Source organism: Chiloscyllium plagiosum, unplaced genomic scaffold (assembly GCF_037043375.1).
Source record: "Chiloscyllium plagiosum isolate Xiang-an unplaced genomic scaffold, Cpla_swu_hap1 HiC_scaffold_25, whole genome shotgun sequence".
Classification (NCBI taxonomy): Eukaryota; Metazoa; Chordata; class Chondrichthyes; order Orectolobiformes; family Hemiscylliidae; genus Chiloscyllium; species Chiloscyllium plagiosum.
In genome coordinates, this window is record NW_028270163.1 from 50,796,449 (window position 1) to 50,814,439 (window position 17,991).

Here is a 17,991-nt window from a genome sequence, read left to right on the forward strand (position 1 = left end):
GGAAGGTTTGGAGGGATAGGGGCCAGGAGGAGGCAGGCAGGACTAGTTTAGTTTGGGATTATGGTTGACATAGACTGGTTGTACCGAAGGGTCTGTTTCCACGCTGTGTCTCTCTCACTATTTGACTCGAGATCGCACTCTACCCACTGACCCCACAAGACCTCAAAAGGAAGAGGTTGCTACTAACAGTCCAATAAAGTATTGCAGAAATGTCTTTACCCGGTGAGTTGGTTGAATTTGGAATTCATTACCACAAGAAATGTTTGAGGTGGGTAGCATTTACCAGAAGTGGATAAGGGAGGAAGGAATCTAGGGTTTGATGGTAGGGTAAGATGAGGAGAGGGCTGCATAAACACCCACTGTCAGACTTGAGAACTAACATTCATCAGCCATTTTCACTCAGAACTGAGGGAGAGGATTCAGAAAAGACTGACAAGAGTAGATCAGGAGATAAGCGACCGCAATTCCACAGATAGAATCGTGAAGTTGGGACTGTTCTTAGAGAAGAGAAGGTTTAGAGGAGATTTGACTGAGATATTCAAAATCATTAGGGGTCCACACGGAGTTACTGGGGAGAAGCTGTCCAGATAGACAGATGGATTATCAGAGGATGCCAATTTATTGCAAGTGGCAAGAGAAGCGAAATGTGAGGGAAGGTATTTGGGCCCTGTCAGTGTGGCGGTGGCAGGTTCGACCAAGGGTTTCAAAAGGAAATTGGATCCTTACGTGAAGGCAAAAATGCTGCAGTGTTAAAAGGCAGGTGAGTGCCTTTAGCTGAGACACTCTCTCAGAGAGCTAGCATAGAAACAATGGGCCAAAGGTCCACTTTCCACAATGTAACCAGGCAATGATTAGATTACTTACAGTGTGGAAACAGGCCCTTCGGCCCAACAAGTCCACACCGACCCGCCTAAGCGAAACCCACCCATACCCCGACATTTACCCCTTACCTAACACTACTGGCAATTTAGCATGGCCAATTCACCTGACCTGCACATCTTTGGACTGTGGGAGGAAACCGGAGCACCCGGAGGAAACCCACGCAGACACGGGGAGAATGTGCAAACTCCACACAGTCAGTCGCCTGAGTCGGGAATTGAACCCGGGTCTCATGGCGCTGTGAGGCAGCAGTGCTAACCACTGTGCCACCGTGCCACCCACAATGATTCTATGAAAGATTGGTGATGTAGGAGCACTGACTGATTACATGTGGCTTCTAACCCGGTGATACAGTCACGAGAATGTATGATGGCTGGGTCCATGTCTGGCTCTTGAACCTGTGGAATTCTCAACCAGGGAAGGTCTTGGAGGCTAAGGAAGAGATCAACGTTTAGAGGGTCCGGGGGGAAAGCAGGAGTATGTCATTGAGATAGAGGATCAGCTGTGAGTATATTGAATGGGGGATTAGGCTTGATGGGCTGAATGACCTACTCCCCCTCCTAGTTTCTGTCTCTCTGTCTGTCTCTCTGTCTGTCTGTCTGTCTCTCTCTCTGTATTTTTGTTTGTCACTGACCAAATCCTGAGAGTGACTCCGCCTGAAACCTTCAGACATTCCTCAGGCGAGTTTGTCTCTTTTTTCACAAGTGGATTCAGTCACCCATTGGTGGCCACTAACAGTCCCCATGAATAGCTACTCACCCTCCCAGCCAGATCGTTATCGATTCCTTTATCTGTCCAAGTGTTCTTCTCTTTCTTGGGCCTGTATCATTTACTCCTTACCCCCTGCCTGCCCCCCACCCCATCTTCTGCATACAAACCAACCCTTTCCTACCTCCCATCGGTTCTGAGGAAGGGTCACTTGACCTGAAACGTCAACTCTGATTTCTCTCCACAGATGCTGCCAGATCTGCTGAGCTTTTCCAGCAGTTTCTGTTTTCGGTGCGGCTCAGTGCTCTGCTCTCCCCCTCCTTTTCTTGAGTGAGTGTCCCAATCTCTGAGCCAGGAGGGGCTGTGTTCAAGTCCCATCTGCTCCATAAGGGCGTGATACCTTTCCCGAACAGATGGGTCAGAACATATAAATGGGGTCTTTAGGTTCCCCCAACACAAGCTGTTGCTTCAAGCTTCCCCCCACACCTCCCCGACTCTGATCATTCTGTGAAACTGCAGACCATTCTCCCCCCACACCTCCCCGACTCTGATCATTCTGTGAAACTGCAGACCATTCTCCTCAGGATAGATAGCAGAGGTGGATTCCAGCAGGAGGTCTACAGGGTGGTGCCTCACTGCTGTCGTCTGATCCTCTCTTCTCTGAAAGGCTGGGACTGTTTCAGTCAGAGTGGGTCACCATCCATCACTGGCGCTGCTTTCCCGTTCTCACTGCCTGTCTGACCCACCCCCCACAATCACAGGCAAAGATTCCTTCCCCTCTTTGCTCTCGGCTCATGCTGTCTGAGGAGGAGATTGCAAAGTGACAAACAAGTGGATTTATTTGACAAGCTTGCTGCCTTACACTCACAGCCTGCACTTCATCCTGTTGAAAAGCAGCGCAGTAATGTACACAACTTAACACAGCCATCAATTGCCACTTGACCCAGTCAGCTGTACGGAACAGAATGGGAGCTGACCCCAATAGCTCAGCCAGGTAAACAGAGTTAGAGCATCAGGAACTCTGCCCTGGAGAGCCGTGAACTCGGGCCACACACTCTCAAGAGTTTACCCCTCCTACAGGGTAGCAAGTGGAGGGACACGCACTGTTGCATGAAGGAAACGAGGGTGAGTTGAGGTCCTATTGCCCTGGGATAGAGAGAGATGGTGGGATGAGGTCCCATTACCCCTGGGGTAGAGTGAGAGGGTGGGATGAGGTCCCATTATCCCTGGGGTAGAGTGAGAGGGTGGGATGAGGTCCCATTACCCCTGGGGTAGAGTGAGAGGGTGGGATGAGGTCCCATTACCCCTGTGGTAAGGGAAGAGCCAAAACTTCCTTCCATTTCACAAACAGCTGGGAACATTTTCTTGAATTATTGTAGTCAGTAAAGAATAAAGCCAAGCCCAGGTGATGTCACAGCAAGATCATTCTAAGTTAGAATCACCTCCAGGTCAGTGCCTGTTCCTTCATTTCATTTCTGCAGAAGAACATACTATTGGTTTTCATTAACTTCACTCAAATGCTGCAAACTAATGAGAGTTTGGGAACCTTTTTAATTGTTTGGGTATCCCCATAACTTACAATGGTGAACCACAGTACAATGCTAGTATTGATTTTTGTGCTAAATGAATGCATTGTTATGTGATGCGGATTGACAGTTATTTCTCATTAATCAACTGCTATCGATCACTTCATATCAGTTAAAACTTTACTATTGTTACCTAAAGAATGACCATTGTTGGCATCCACCGCACCATATAGAGGAGGAGTTAACATTGAGTTTAACAATTTCAGAACATGAACATCTCTTCCATCTCTGACCTATCCCATACCCAGCTCCTGCACTTGGCTTTCAGCACAGCTGATGTCAATTCTGTTGCGACAATACAGGACATTGGTTAGGCCACTATTGGAGTACTGCATTCAATTCTGGTCTCTCTGCCACAGGGACAGATGTTGTGAAACTTGAAAGGGTTCAGAAAAGATTTACAAGGATGTTGCTATAGGGAGAGGTTGAATAGGCTGCAGCTGTTTTCCCTGGAGCGTCAGAGGCTGAGGGGTGACCTTATAGAGGTCTATAAAATCATGAGGGGCATGGAGAGGATAAATAGACAAAATATTTTCCTTGGGATGGGGGAGTCCCAAAGTAGAGAGCACAGGTTTAGGGTGAGAGGGGAAAGATTTAAAAGGGACGTAAGGGGCAACGTTTGCATGCAAAGAGGGTGAATATAGTCCTGTTGTCCCTGGGATAGAGAGAGAAGGTGAATTGAGATCCCATTACCCCATGGGGTAGAGACAGAGTGCGTGTATGGAATGAGCTGCCAGAGGAAGTGTTGGAGGCTGGTACAATTACAACACTTAAAAAGGCATCTGGATGGGTATATGAATAAGAAGGGTTTAGAAGGATATAGGCTAAGTGCTTAGAAATGGGACTAGATTAGGTTAGGATATCTGGTTGACATGGATGAGTTGGACCAAAGTTTCTGTGCTGTACAACTCAATTCACTATATAACCTCCTCATAGTCCCCATTATCACCTATCTAGCTTCTCTTCTTCCCTGGCTTACTCTCAACAATGCCTCGGCCAGCCCACCCCTTCTCTGTCTCTCCTTCTCTGAATCCCCCCCCCCCCCCATCCACAACTGCCACCGCCATCATCACCTTAAACACTGCAGTTTCCCAGCTGCGCTCAGTTCCGAAGAAGGGTCACTGGTTACGTTTTCTCTTCACGGTTGCTGCCAGACCTGCTGAGTTTCTCCAGCAATTCCTGTTTTTATTCCTTCCAAACTCAGAATGCTAGCCAATGTGATCCAGCTGACAGAGCCAAGATACCGCTTGGAGATATTTTTTTATCCGAGGTCCCAATGTCCTCTCGAATTGTTAGACATTTTAACGGAGTGGGAGAGAGTGAGAACTGCTGATGCTGGAGATCAGAGTGGGTAAAGTGTGGAGCTGGAGAATCCCAGCAGGTTAAGTAGCATCACAGGAAGAGGGGAATGATGTTTCAGGTCAGACCCTTTCATCAGGACTATTTAAAAGAAGCCCTTCACAAACACCTGATGAAGGAGCGTCGCTCTGAAAGCTAGTGCTTTCAATTAAACCTGTTGGACTATAACCTGGTGTTGTGTGATTTTTAACTTTGTACACCCCAGTCCAACACCGGCATCTCCAAATCATATTTAAAAGATAACCATTTAAAGAATACCTTTCTTGGGACGTGGGACAAAGCAGTATTAGTTGCCACCCACTAAATTATGAACACTGAATTGGTAAATCTGCCCGGTGACCAGTTTGCCTATGACACTATCTGTGTCTGTTTTAAAGGGTTCACTTTTCCCTAAGGATTTCTCTTACTCTTCAAGTACTTATAAAATTCCACTACCAGCCTTCACATTACTCATTTGTTTCACTGAGTCCTTATTTGCAGTTCTGATACTAGTGTATCCTTTATGTTTTTCAATATTTCTCTTCTCTTTATGAATTGGTCATTCGCCTGCTAATTAGTTTGATCATCCTTTCCTCCCAGTCTGTTGAATCATCACTTTCCTTGGCATTTTAACCTTATGCTGCCTGTGATAGCGAGACTTTCTAAGTCAAGGCTTTACTCAGGAAGGGGAAGCATTTGCATTGGATACCTCTCAGTTTTCCCCGAAGGTGTGCAGCTGACACTTTGATGCAGTTTAACGTGTTCAGCTTCTGCTGCGTTCTGTGAAAGTCAACCTCCCTGAGGTTAACTTTATAACCTTGGATCGCATGTGATCTTTCTCCTTCTCAAACTCCGTCGTCGCATGGTCTCTGTTCACCAGATGCTCACTTCCTGACAGTTTACTCATTCATTCAGATTGGTTACACCGTACCAAGCCCAATGTGGCATGGTCCCATATCAATCCTAACACATTTTATGAGAAGGTGGATCCGGAAACATTGGAGAAACTCATTGAGATATGCTGAGCATTAGATGGTCGATGTGAAAATTAAACTTTCCTGTGATGGTGATTTTGCCTTTGCAACCAATTTCACTGATCCACAGTCAACAGATTAGATTCCCTACAGTGTGGAAATAAGCCCTTCGGCCCAAACAGTCCACACTGACCCTCCGGAGAGTAACCCACCCAGCCCCATTTCCCTCTGACTAATGCACTAACACTACGGGCAATTTAGCATGGCCAATTCACCTGACCTGCACATCTTTGTGACTGTGGGAGGAAACGAGAGCACACCCACAGGGAGAATGTGCAAACTCCACACACACAGTCACAGGAGGCTGGAATCGAACCTGGGACCCTGGTGCTATGAGGCAGCAGTGCTAACCACTGAGCCACTGTGCCACACTAAACATGAGGCTGGAAAAGCATAGCAGGTCAGACAGCATCCAAGGAGCACCTGAATTCCAGCATCCACTGGAATCCAGCATTCCTGATGAAGGGCTTTTGCCCGAAACGTCGATTCTCCTGCTCCTTGGATGCTGCCTGACATGCCATGCTTTTCCAGCACCACTCTAATCTTGACTCTAATCTCCAGCAACTGCAGTGCCCACTTTCGCCTTCCAGCATCTGCAGTCCTCACTGTCCCCAAGTCTCTGATCTACATATCTCGATATTGTGTTCCGGCATCACTGGTGTCAGCTCCCACCTGCTTTGTTTATGGGAATTGGGCATCAGTTAACAACGTCTGCGCTGCCTTTGTAGCTCCTTTCCTATCTTGGTTTCTGATCCCCACCCTCTCCTTTCCCCATTTTAAGGTTATCAATTTTTTAGTCACCTCTAGACAGAAACTTGGCAATAAAACCAAGGAAGAGACACTACCAGAGCCTGATGCCACACCTCACCGACTTTGGCAACGCTACATATTAGTCAACCCCTGTTCAGAGATGTTGTGACTTACCTCTAAAGTGGGTTGGACTTGAATCTAGGTCTCCTAGATCAGAGGTACAGACACTACCACTGTGCCACAAGAGCCCATTCACGACATATGTACACGTATGTTAGTTATATTTGTGAAGAGTGTTGTGTACTGAGGTACTAGAACCATATACAAAGAGAGGCTGGGGTTTCATCTGGGTAATTGTTTGTCTTGGGGGAAACCTCCTGTTTAATTTTTTTTCCTTTTTCCTTCAGAGTCAGTGCCCTAAACTGGGGAGACTCTAATATATTTTTTTTTGGTTTTTTTCTTCCTTTTACCTCCACACTACCACCTAACTGCGGTAGTGCTTATATTATCCCCAGCACCGATGTTGTGTATGTGCAGGTGTGAGACACAGTGAGAGACACAAGGTGCACAAATCTCTATTCAATTCCCACCAGCAGGAAGATAGGAAACATTCAAGTCGTCAGTGACAAGCAGTGCCCTTCACCTCAAAGGGTGGGGGAGGGCAAGGATTAAATCAAAATAGAGTTGGAGGGCCAAATAAAACACTCCACTTCCCCCTCTCCCTGAACAGCTCAAGAGTGTTGGTGGACACCACGTGCTCCTTCTCCAGAGACACCCGGGCTCTGAAACCTCCTGTTTATAAGGGGCTGCCATCTCCTGGGTTTGTTGGTCTAACTAATTTATTTAAAATGGGGTGAAGAGAGGCTGCTGTATTAGTCAGTAAAGAATAGACAAATGTATTGCTGCAGCCTGTCACAGTACCTACTGTCAGGACCAGTATTAGTCTCCAGTTTCATATTTCACCAAATAGTTTGGGATCAAGTGAACGTGGCAATGCCACACATTACAAACCTTATGTGTAACCCTACGGACATTGGTGTACAGGTGTAAACTTTGTGTCTTCTTTCAGATTTCTTGGCAACCATTTGCTTCTGTCATTGACCCAGTGGCTCTTACCATATATCTACACTCTAACCTGAGTGTACAGAGTTACAGTCCTGGCCAAGCTGAGGAAAGCCAGCTGACTTTAGTTTACACTGAAAGACTCAAAGGTTACCCACTTCCCCATACCCAACACCATCTAATTTGTGTGGCCAATGTCAGGGCATTTGTTATTCCTGAAGTACAGATGGGGACCGTTCACGACCTGGACTCACATAGTTATTGTCCAGGTAGAATGTAGTTACCTCGGGACTGGCTAATCTTTCTAGCCCCATCAGAATGCCTCACGTGCTGCTACTGCTGCATCAGTCCATACAGACGGACTCTGAAGTGATTCATAATCCTCAGTTTATCCTGGCTTTACTGATACTTACCTTTTGTTTGACGTGCCCTGGTATACATGCAAGTTCCTTGATTGTTATCAATCCGCAACTGAAGGAGAAAGTAGGTGCCCACCTGCCTCAGAGAGAGGGAGAGGGAGTGGGAGTGGGAGAGGGACAGGGAGAGGGAGACAGAGAGGGAGTGGGACAGGGAGTGAGACAGGGACAGGGAGAGGGAGGGGGGCAGAGAGAGGGAGAGGGACAGGAAGAGAGAAGGAGAGGTCTAGGGAGAGGGAGAGAGGGAAAGGGACAGGGAGAGGGTCAGGGAGGGACAGGGAGAGGGACAGGGAGAGGGACAGGGACAGGGAGAGGGACAGGGAGAGGGAGAGGGTCAGGGAGAGGGGGACAGGGAGAGGGACAGGAAGAGGGACAGGGAGAGGGACAGGGACAGGGAGAGGGACAGGGACAGGGAGAGGGAGAGGGACATGGAGAGAGAGGGACAGGGAGAGGGAGAGGTTCAGGGAGAGGGACAGGGAGAGAGAGAGAGAGAGAGAGAGAGAGGGATGGTGAGGGGGAGAGGGAGGGCGAGGGGGTGAGGAATCTGTGATAAATGCTGGCCTTGTCAGTGACTGGCATGTTGCAAACATTTTTTTAAAAGTGTTTCTGTGTGCTGCGTACTTTTGTTTCACTTGTTTGCTTGGTTCTGTGTATAAAAGCCCTTAGCCTGCCTGCCACTTTCTGTAGAACTGAGGTCAAGCTGTGTGGCAGTGTTTACAGAATATGAGTCAGCTCATTGGTGACTGGTTTAGCAGATAGTTTTATAATCCGTCCTCTCCACATCAAATCAGGGTTTCCTTAACCTCACCTCGTTAGCCCAATCTCCCTTTTCCCGTCACATGACGGTGGGACCAACAGCAAGTGTCACCATTGGCTCAACAAACTGGTAGCTCTGATGGAAGATACCAACCCGCCCTAAAGGGCAGCTGAAGGCAGAGAGAAGCGTGCGCATTCCAGAAGCTAAACAATGACAGAGAGCGAGGTTTGAACTTTGGATTAGAGCTGAAACCAAGTGACCCATGTTTCTGTGTATATGACCATGAACTTCCCAACAAGAAGGAGCTGGGCCTGGGAGCTGGCTCCATCCTTTCTGCCTTGTGTGCTGTTGGGTATTTTAATTGTGAGCTGGCTAAATGACTAAATGACTAAACCACCTGCAGTAAAATGTGCTGACAGGTCAGGTATAACTGACACTCGACTGACCATTGTAGCCATTGGCATCTGGCTGATTACATATTGAGAGCAAGAGTAACACCATCATCGTCCATTTTATTGGCTATTTCTAAAGCCACGGAGGAAGCAATGCAGCTGCTAAGGGGTTTGGTCAGTTCAGTTGGCTGGACGGCTGGGTTTGAGGTACAGTGTCGCCAACAGCGTGGGTTCAATTCCTGCAACTGACTGGGGTCACCACGAAGGAATCTCCTTCTCAAAACTCCTCCCCCTGGAGGCATGGTGACCCTCAGGTTAAACCGCCACCAATTCCCTCTCTCTCCCTTTGTCTTAATGCTGGCTAATGTATTCAAAATACGGCTGGATATAACACTTGGGGTGAATGGGATCAAAGATAATCAGGAGAGAGCAGGATTAGGTTATTGAATTGGATGGTCAGCCATGATCATAATGAATGGCGGAGCTGGGCCGAATGGCCTCCTCCTGCACCTATCTTCTATATTTCAAAAGGGTCTATGCCAAGGGATAGAAACTGGTCCAGTGGCCGAATGGCCTCCTCCTGCACCTATCTTCTATATTTCAAAAGGGTCTATGGGAAGGGGTAGAAACTGGTCCAGTGTTTGGACAAGCAAGTGACTGACGCACTGTAAGGTCAGAAAGTGTGAGGTTGTTAATGAGGAAGAACAGAGCAGTAGATGCTTGAGAAAGTGAGGGACTAGTAAATGTTGCCGGGGTGAGTTAGCTGAATGCTGATTTGATGCAGTCTTACGGCAACAGGATGAGTCCAATCCGCAGCAGCTGAGGTTACCGTGAGAAGTCTCCTTCTTCCCCCTGCCCAGTTGTGCCTCTCTAATGGGAGAGTGGTCCTCTAGACCATGGCAACTTTAGTAAACATCGATATCTGGAGGGGAATTGGTTATCCTAGTGCATGGATCACAGAACTGTAACCTACAAGGACAGAAAGGAAGAGACATGTTAGCTCTAATGGCAAGAAGATTGGAGAACAAGAGTAAGGAAGTCTCATTATACAGGGTTTGGTGAGTCTACACCTGGAATATTATGTGCAGGAGGATATACCTGGCTTGGAGGGAGATCAATGACGATTCATTAGATTAAGTAGCAGCACAGTGGCTCAGTGGTTAGCACTGCTGCCTTACAGCGCCAGGGATCCAGGTTTGATTCCAGCCTCGGCTGACTGTCTGTGTGGAGTTTGCATGTTCTCCCTGTGTCTATGTGGGTTTCCTCCCACAGTCCAAAGATGTGCAGGTTAGGGTGGGTTGGCTGTGCTAAATTGTCCCATAGCGTCCAGGGATGTGCAGGTTAGGGTGGATTGGCCGTGCTAAATTGTCCCGTAGTGCCCAGGAATGTGCAGGTTAGGGTGGATTGGCCATGGGAAATTATCCAGTAGTGCCCAGGGATGTGCAGGTTCGGGTGGGTTCGCCATGGGAGGCATGGGAATAGTGGGGAGGGTCTGAGTGGGGTCAGTCTCCAAGCTTCTTGTAGACTCACTAGGCTGAATGGCTTCTTTCTGCATTGTAGGGATTCTATGATCATCCTTGAGATGGGAACATTGGCCAACGTGGTGAAGTTGAGTCAAATGAGCATATGCTCTCTATGGTTTAGAAGGACAAGAGGTGATGTAATTGAAATCTATGCAATTCCTGGAGATGCGTGTCATGGTCAATACTGCATGACCGTTCCCTATGGCTGGGGAGTCTAGAGAACCGAAATAAGCAATTGGCTGTTTTGGACTAAGATGAAAATGTCTTCCCTCAACATTGTGATTCATTGTAATTCTTTAGCCCGGAGAGCAGTGGATGTTCAGTCACTGAAGTATATTCAAGACTGAAATGGAGCGATGTTTGAACACTATGGGAATTGGGGGATATCAGATGGGGTGTGAAATTGGATTTGCTGTAAAAGTTCAATCATTATATTGAATGGCAGAGAGGACATGCCCTATCTACATCCATGGAGCTGAGGCAGAGAGGACATGCCCTATCTACATCCATGGAGCTGAGGCAGAGAGGGTCAAGAGTGTCAGGTTTCTCGGAGGGACAATCACCGATGATCTGGCCTGGACCATCCACGTGGGTGTGACAGTCAAGAAGGCGTAGCAACATCTCTTCTTTGTCAGCATGCTAAGGAAATTCAACATGTTCACCAACTTTTACAGATGCATTATTGAAAGCATACTGTCCGAGTGCATAACAGTCTGGTACGGTAACTGCTCTGCTCGGGACTGTAAGAAACTACAGAAGGTTGTGTGCACGGCAGGCCATCACGGAAGCCAACCTCCCATCCATGGCTCCATTTACACTTCTTGGTGCCACAGAAAGGCTGCCAACATCATCAAAGACCCCTCCCACCCCAGTTATAATCTCTTCCAACCTCTTCCCTTCGGCAGAAGATACAGAAACTCCAACACACGCATCAACAGATGCAAAAACAGCTTCTTCCCTGCTGTTATTAGACTGATGAATGGACTTCTCTAACTTCAGATAATGCTGATCTTGCTTTGTGTCCCTGTTGGCAGCTGTAACCCTGTGTGCCTCTCTGTCTGTCTAGGCTAGCTGTGATATGTATGTCCTTGTATGATATGTTCTGCCTGTTCTGCTCACAAATCTTTTCACTGTACAGAGGTACATGTGACAACAATAAATCAAACCCCACCCCCTCTCCGAGGGTCAGTATATCCTGCTCCTGTTTCACAGCCAGCGCTGAAGGAGGCTATTGAGCCCTGACAACTCAATTCTAGCCCCTTCCCCATGTCTCTCATAATATTATTCCCCATCAACCATTGAGCCAATTGTCCTCTGAAAGTTATGCTTGGATCTTGCTTCCAGGCAACTCCATCCATACTCCTTGTTTGAATGGTCATTTGGAAAATCAGGAGTTGGGTTGAGAGGATTTGAGCTATAGGGAGAGGCTGAACAGGCTGGGGCTGTTTTCCCTGGAGCGTCGGAAGCTGAGGGGTGACCTTATAGAGGTTTACAAAATTATGAGGGGCACGGATAGGATAAATAGACAAAGTCTTTTCCCTGGGGTCGGGGAGTCCAAAACTAGAGAGCATAGGTTTAGGGTGAGAGGGGAAAGATATAAAAGAGACCTAAGGGGCAACCTTTCCACACAGAGCATGGTACGTGTATGGAATGAGCTGCCAGAGGAAGTGGTGGAGGCTGGTACAATTGCAACATTTAAAAGGCATTTGGATGGGTATATGAATAGGAAGGGTTTGGAGGGATATGGGCCGGGTGCTGGCCAATGGGATGAGATTGGGTTGGGATATCTGGTCGGCATGGACGGGTTGGACTGAAGGGTCTGTTTCAGTGCTGTACATCTCTATGACTCAATGCAGGAAGATAGGGTCGAGGGTAAAAACTCAGATCAGCCACCATCTGATTGTATAGCAGATTGGTTTTTTAAGGGCCGAATGGCCTATGATTGTAAATTGTTCATACTCCAGATACCCCTCGAGTCAAACCCGTCTCTCCTCATTGTGCTGCTGGTTGTTTTGACCACAGTCATAGAATCAACGTTAGCAAATCACCAACTCACCAGCAACAATTGATTCTGACGAGAAACTTTGTGGTTTTGAGCATTTCTAATAAAGCACCCCCCCCCCCCCCCCCCCCCCCCCCCGCCCCCCCATAGGTTCTCTGCTTAAAGGAGAATAATTCTGACTTCTCTGATGTCTCTGTGGAACGGAAGCCCCTCATTACTGCTACCGTTCTGGCAAATCTCCTCCACACTACCCTCCTTTGCACGTTCCCCACTGCCCTGGTATCCTGCCTACAGAGAGCTGCGGAGAATTCAACTGGAGCTGGGGCAAGTGACCTGGGAATTTGAAAATGGGGAAAGAAGGGAACGTTTCAGTCAGTGTTGGAGACATCCTTCAGAAATGAGTTACCATCAACCATGAGGTGGTCAGGTGAGGAAAGGTAGCCCAGTACTGCTGGTCTCTGGGAAAGCTAACAAGTCAGTTCGGAATCGATGGGCTGAATGACCTCTGTCTAAGCTGAAATGTAATTGCACAGTTAATGCCTGCCCCAATATCCCCTTCACTGTAATTTATTTATCAAGACTCCCCCTAAATCTGACACTCAAATGCAGGACGCAATCCTGGCCAAGAATAACTAAAGTTCTCTACATTTGATCCATTAAATTAGTACCTTGCTAACAGTGTGTAACAATACAATCTAAATGAATATTTTGCCAGTGGCTCATTACAGTACAGTATAAATGGGCACTTTGCTAACAGTATGTTGCTGTTCAGTATAAATTAATGCTCTGCTAACACTGTATTTCAGGACAGTGTAAACTATTACTGGAAACAGAAAGTGCTGGAGATCACAGTGGGTCAGGCAGCATTCATGGGGAGAGAGCAAGCTAACATTTTGAGACCTGCTCTGATGAAGAGCCGAAACGTTAGCTTGCTCTCTCTCCACGGATGCAGCCCGACCCACTGGGATCGCCAGCATTTTTGATTTTCAGAGCAGACTCCAGCATCTGCAGTAATTCGCTCCTGCAGTGTGGATTAGTACTTTGCTAGCAGTGTGTTACAGGACAGTATATATCTGTGTGTGTCCACAGCTGGTTGCTCCTGCCGTTCACTCTAGGTTAGGTGTTTGATGTGATTGACTGATTGATCAGTGGTTCCTGTGTTTCAGGTGGCTATGTTAGCAGCTCCCATACCCTCAGCCACTCCATGTGGGCACTGAACGTTACAGGACGCCCCCTGATGCACCAATGATTTTGGCAGCACTACAGAGGCATGTTACAAGCACGATTCCTTATTCTCCTTGTACCGTTGTCCATGAATTTTCAGGTAAGGGTGCCATCTTTGTCCAAAACTGTCTCTTGCCTGATGAGCACTTGCTGTGGGTTCCATCTGTGTTGAGTGAGCTATGTCTGACAATGGCCCTCCAATGTGTGTTTACCAAGTGTCAGGCTAACACAGTGTCTTTAAATATGTGATTAGTACCTGTCAATGATTATTGCTTTAATAATCATTCTCTGGATGTGGGTCATTTATTTCAACAAATCTTGGAAAGCTAAGGGGAAATAATCAAACTGACCTCGATACTAACTGACCAGAGAGCAAAGGTTGAATCAAATGATGAAGCGAGTTTACACAGCCTTCCCTGAAATTCGGTGATTTGATCAAAGTTTTTGAGCTATTGAAAGGGACCATGTTAGGGTAATTTGAGAGAGGCTATTTTTCCCCTTTTAGGAAATCCAGGATCAGGAAACATCTTCAGGAAATTGCACCTTCACCTACCTGTCGCATTCCCAGCTACCTCCACCACTCACCCCCCCCCCCCCCCCCAACTCCCAGCCCCACACACCCCTCCCATTTATCTCTCAGCCCCCTTGGGCCACCTCCCATATTCCTGATGAAGGGCTTTTGCCAGAAACATCGACTCTCCTGTTCCTCGGATGCAGCCTGACCCACTGTGCTTTTCCAGCACCACACTTTTTGATTTGGGAAATGATGGAAAACTTAGATGCAGACCTTTTGGGAGGGAAGGTGCTACAAATGTTTTATTCATTCATGGGATGTGGGCGTCACTGTCCAGGCCAATATTTATCGCCCATTTCTGATTTCCCAGAGGGCAGTTAAGATTTCACCACATTGCTGTGGGTCTGGAGTCACATCTAGGCCAGAGCTGGTAAGGGTGGCAGATATTAGTGATCCAGGTGGGTCTTTTCGCAAAGCCCGGTTGGCATTTGGAATTCCACTGCATTTGGAATTCCCCTCCACAAATGGTCATTGATGCTAGATCAATAACTAATGCTAAGACAGAGTTTGAGAGAGAATTTTGTAAACCACAGTTAATGAGGCATTCGGGACAAAGACAGGGATATAGAATGAACAATCAAAACCTCACTGAATGGCAGTATAGGCTGGAGGGGCTGAATAGCCTCCCGCACTTCCTAGGAACAGATGTTACAACACGTCTCAACAGGAAGTAAATGATTGGACCAAGATTGTCCACATCAATAATGTTAGAAATAGATATAACAAACGCAGGCAGAGATAGAATCTACAATAACAGGAGATTCTGAAAGGTAAAGCTCAGAATAAAACTGCTCATCAAGGGATTGAAAAGCAGATTGGTCAGATAGCTGTGTTTGTGGGAATTATCTTTAAAGTAAACAATTACAGCTCTTTATACAAGGCCACAGTTTTCAAAGGATTCTGGGTACTGATACATCATGAGGTCTGATCTGTGCCCTGCACCTCTGATGTAATCAACTCAGAGATACAGAGAGAAAACTTTTCCAGGGTTTACTTGAAAAGCCTGGAGGATAGAGAACTCAGAAAGCTATTGTCAGCGCAATGAGAGAGCATCGTCTGATTAAGGTCTGTTCATTACACTTCAACATTACCTATCTCCTGGTTACCCAATCCATGTCATTGCAAACCATGCAAAAACCATGCTGGACAGTCAACCCAACAGCTGCTGGTTGATCCCTAGTTAATTCTGGAGAAGGTGATGGTGATGGTGGTCGTGATGGCAGTGCTGGCGGTGGTGGCAGCGATTATGGCAGCGATGGTGGTGATGGCAGTGATTGTGGTGGTGATGGTGGTGACAGAGATTGTGGTAGTGATGGTGGGGGTGGTGAGGGCACCACCCCACCACCACCACCCCTACACCACCACCACCACCTCCCTAACACCACCCACCACCACCACCACCTCCCCAACACCACCATCACCCCACCACCACCACCACCACCTCCCACCACCACCACCACCACTCCCCCCCACCACCACCCCCCACCACCCTCCCACTCCCCCCCACCACCCTCCCACAACCCCCCACCACCAATCCCCACACCACCCCCCCACCATCACCACTCCTTCCACCATCACCCCCACCACCACACACCCACCCACCACCACACACACCCCCACCAGCACATCCCCCACCACACCACCACCACCACACACACCCCCACCAGCACCACTCCCTCCACCACCACCCCCCACCACCACACCACCACCACCACACCAACCCCCTCCACCACCAACACATCCCCCACCACTCTGCCACCACCACCACCACCACCCCCCCACCACTCCCCAACCAATCACCACCACTCCCCCAACACCACCACCACTCCCCACCACCCCCGCCCCCACCACCCCCCCCCTCACCACCCCCCCATCACCACCACTACCAACCCCCCACCACCACACCCCCCCACACCCCCTCCACCACCACCCCTTCCACCACCCCATCCCTCTCCACCACTCCTCCACCACCATCACCACCCCACCCTCCTCGACCACCCCCCCACCACCACCCCACCTCCCCCATCCACCACCCCATCCCACCCCACCCCCCTCCACCACCACCACCCCCACCAACCCCCAACCACCCCCCACCACCGCACCCCCCACCACCAGCCCCCCTTCACCACCCCATCCCATCCTCCACTACCACCACCACACCCCCTCCACCACCACACCCCCCACCACTCCTGCACCACCATGTCCCCCCCCACCAATCACCACCACTCCCCCAACACCACCACCATTCTCCCCCACCTTCACCCCACCACCCCCGCCCCCACCACCACCCCCCTCACCACTCCTCACCCCCACCGCCTCACCACCACCACCACCAACCCTCCACGACACCCCCCCACCACCACCACCCCACACCCCCTTCACCACCACCCCACCCCCCCACCACCACCCCCCTCCACCACCCCCCATCACCATCACCCCACCCTCCTCCACCACCCCCCAACATCACCCCACCTCCCCATCCACCACCCCATCCCACCCCACCCCACCCCCACCAGTGTTGTACTGTTCTATGTTCCACCCAGAGAAGTTTCAGTTCTCAATCGGAAAAAAACTCGGCCCCTCTGACAGGGTCCGCATTCCCTCAGTGCATTTCCAAACCCAAAACCCCACAGAACCAACCGACAGTGCTGGAGAAACTCAGCAGGCTCTGGCAGCATCTGTGGTGAGAGGAACGGTGTTAACGTTTCCAGTCCGGTGGCTCTACTTCGGAGTGCTGCATGGGCTGAAACAGTGACCAAAAATCTCGGCAACATCTCGGCCGTTCAGATATCTGCACAGAACCAACGTTTCAGAGTGTTGAATAAACGGGCCTCATTAACTGGCTTTTGACTCGGAGGCAAATATTACAGGCATCAAGCCTGGCACCCCTGTAAGGAGAGAATCCTGTGTGACCCAGATAAGTGTTCACTGGGACATTTGCCCAGTTTGCGGTGATCTTGTTTAAACGATTTAGACAGCGTACAATATATCATGGTGGAGTTTTGAAATATTTATCCTCCATTGACTGAGTGGGCTTAAGGCCATTTCAGTGTACGCTGTTTCTCCTCATCAGGACGACAGTAATGCAGAGGGAGTGCAGGCCGATTGTGCCTGGCCCAGATAGTGCAGGGCTCCACACCAAGCAGGGCCTGTGATGGGAGCACAGAAATACTCATTGCTTTCTTCCAAGCACAGCAGGCTCAATGGGAGGGAAAGACTGAGACCAATATGTATTGTAACTCATCGGAATGAATTGATGTGGTCCTGTAACCTGTGGGTAAGAGACCCTAACTAATACAGGCACCATCTGAATAAAGCTCAGTGTCTCCCCTCTGTCCCTGGATGTTGTAAGCATTGGACCGCAGATGCTGGAATCTGAAACCAAAGGAGCAGAAGGTGCTGGAGTAACGCAGGCACAGCGGCTGGGTCTCCCTTTCCATTTCCGTTGCATGCTGCTGTTATTGTTGGAAATGTGGCTTACGGGGGGTTAATCCTTGTTAGAGTTCAAAGAGCGCAGCCACTCAAGGACTTGTGGTTGAATAGAGACAGATATTGCCTCCTCACCTCAAGTTGTCACTCTACCCACCCCCATCCCCACCCTCCCATCCCGGTTCTCCCGCTGGGATTTGGGCCCCCTTGCTCTTGCCAAAAGCTACCTTGCTGCGTCGACATGGTTATGGAGGGAGACTCCGAGAGGACGAGGGAGCAGATGCCAACTGCCTGTGGCCTGGCGCTGAGAGTTAACA

At 48.9% G+C, this 17,991-nt stretch overlaps 1 protein-coding gene across 1 annotated transcript in view; it reads left to right on the forward strand.

Moving 5' to 3' along the window:
- Window positions 1-17,991, forward strand: part of gcgra (glucagon receptor a) — a 101,675-nt gene that overhangs the window by 44,514 nt on the left and 39,170 nt on the right. The window contains exon 2 of the mRNA XM_043715013.2: window positions 13,614-13,771. Within this exon, the coding sequence (XP_043570948.1) occupies window positions 13,718-13,771 (54 nt within the window). The 5' untranslated portion in view covers window positions 13,614-13,717. The remainder of the gene's footprint in view (window positions 1-13,613; window positions 13,772-17,991) is intronic.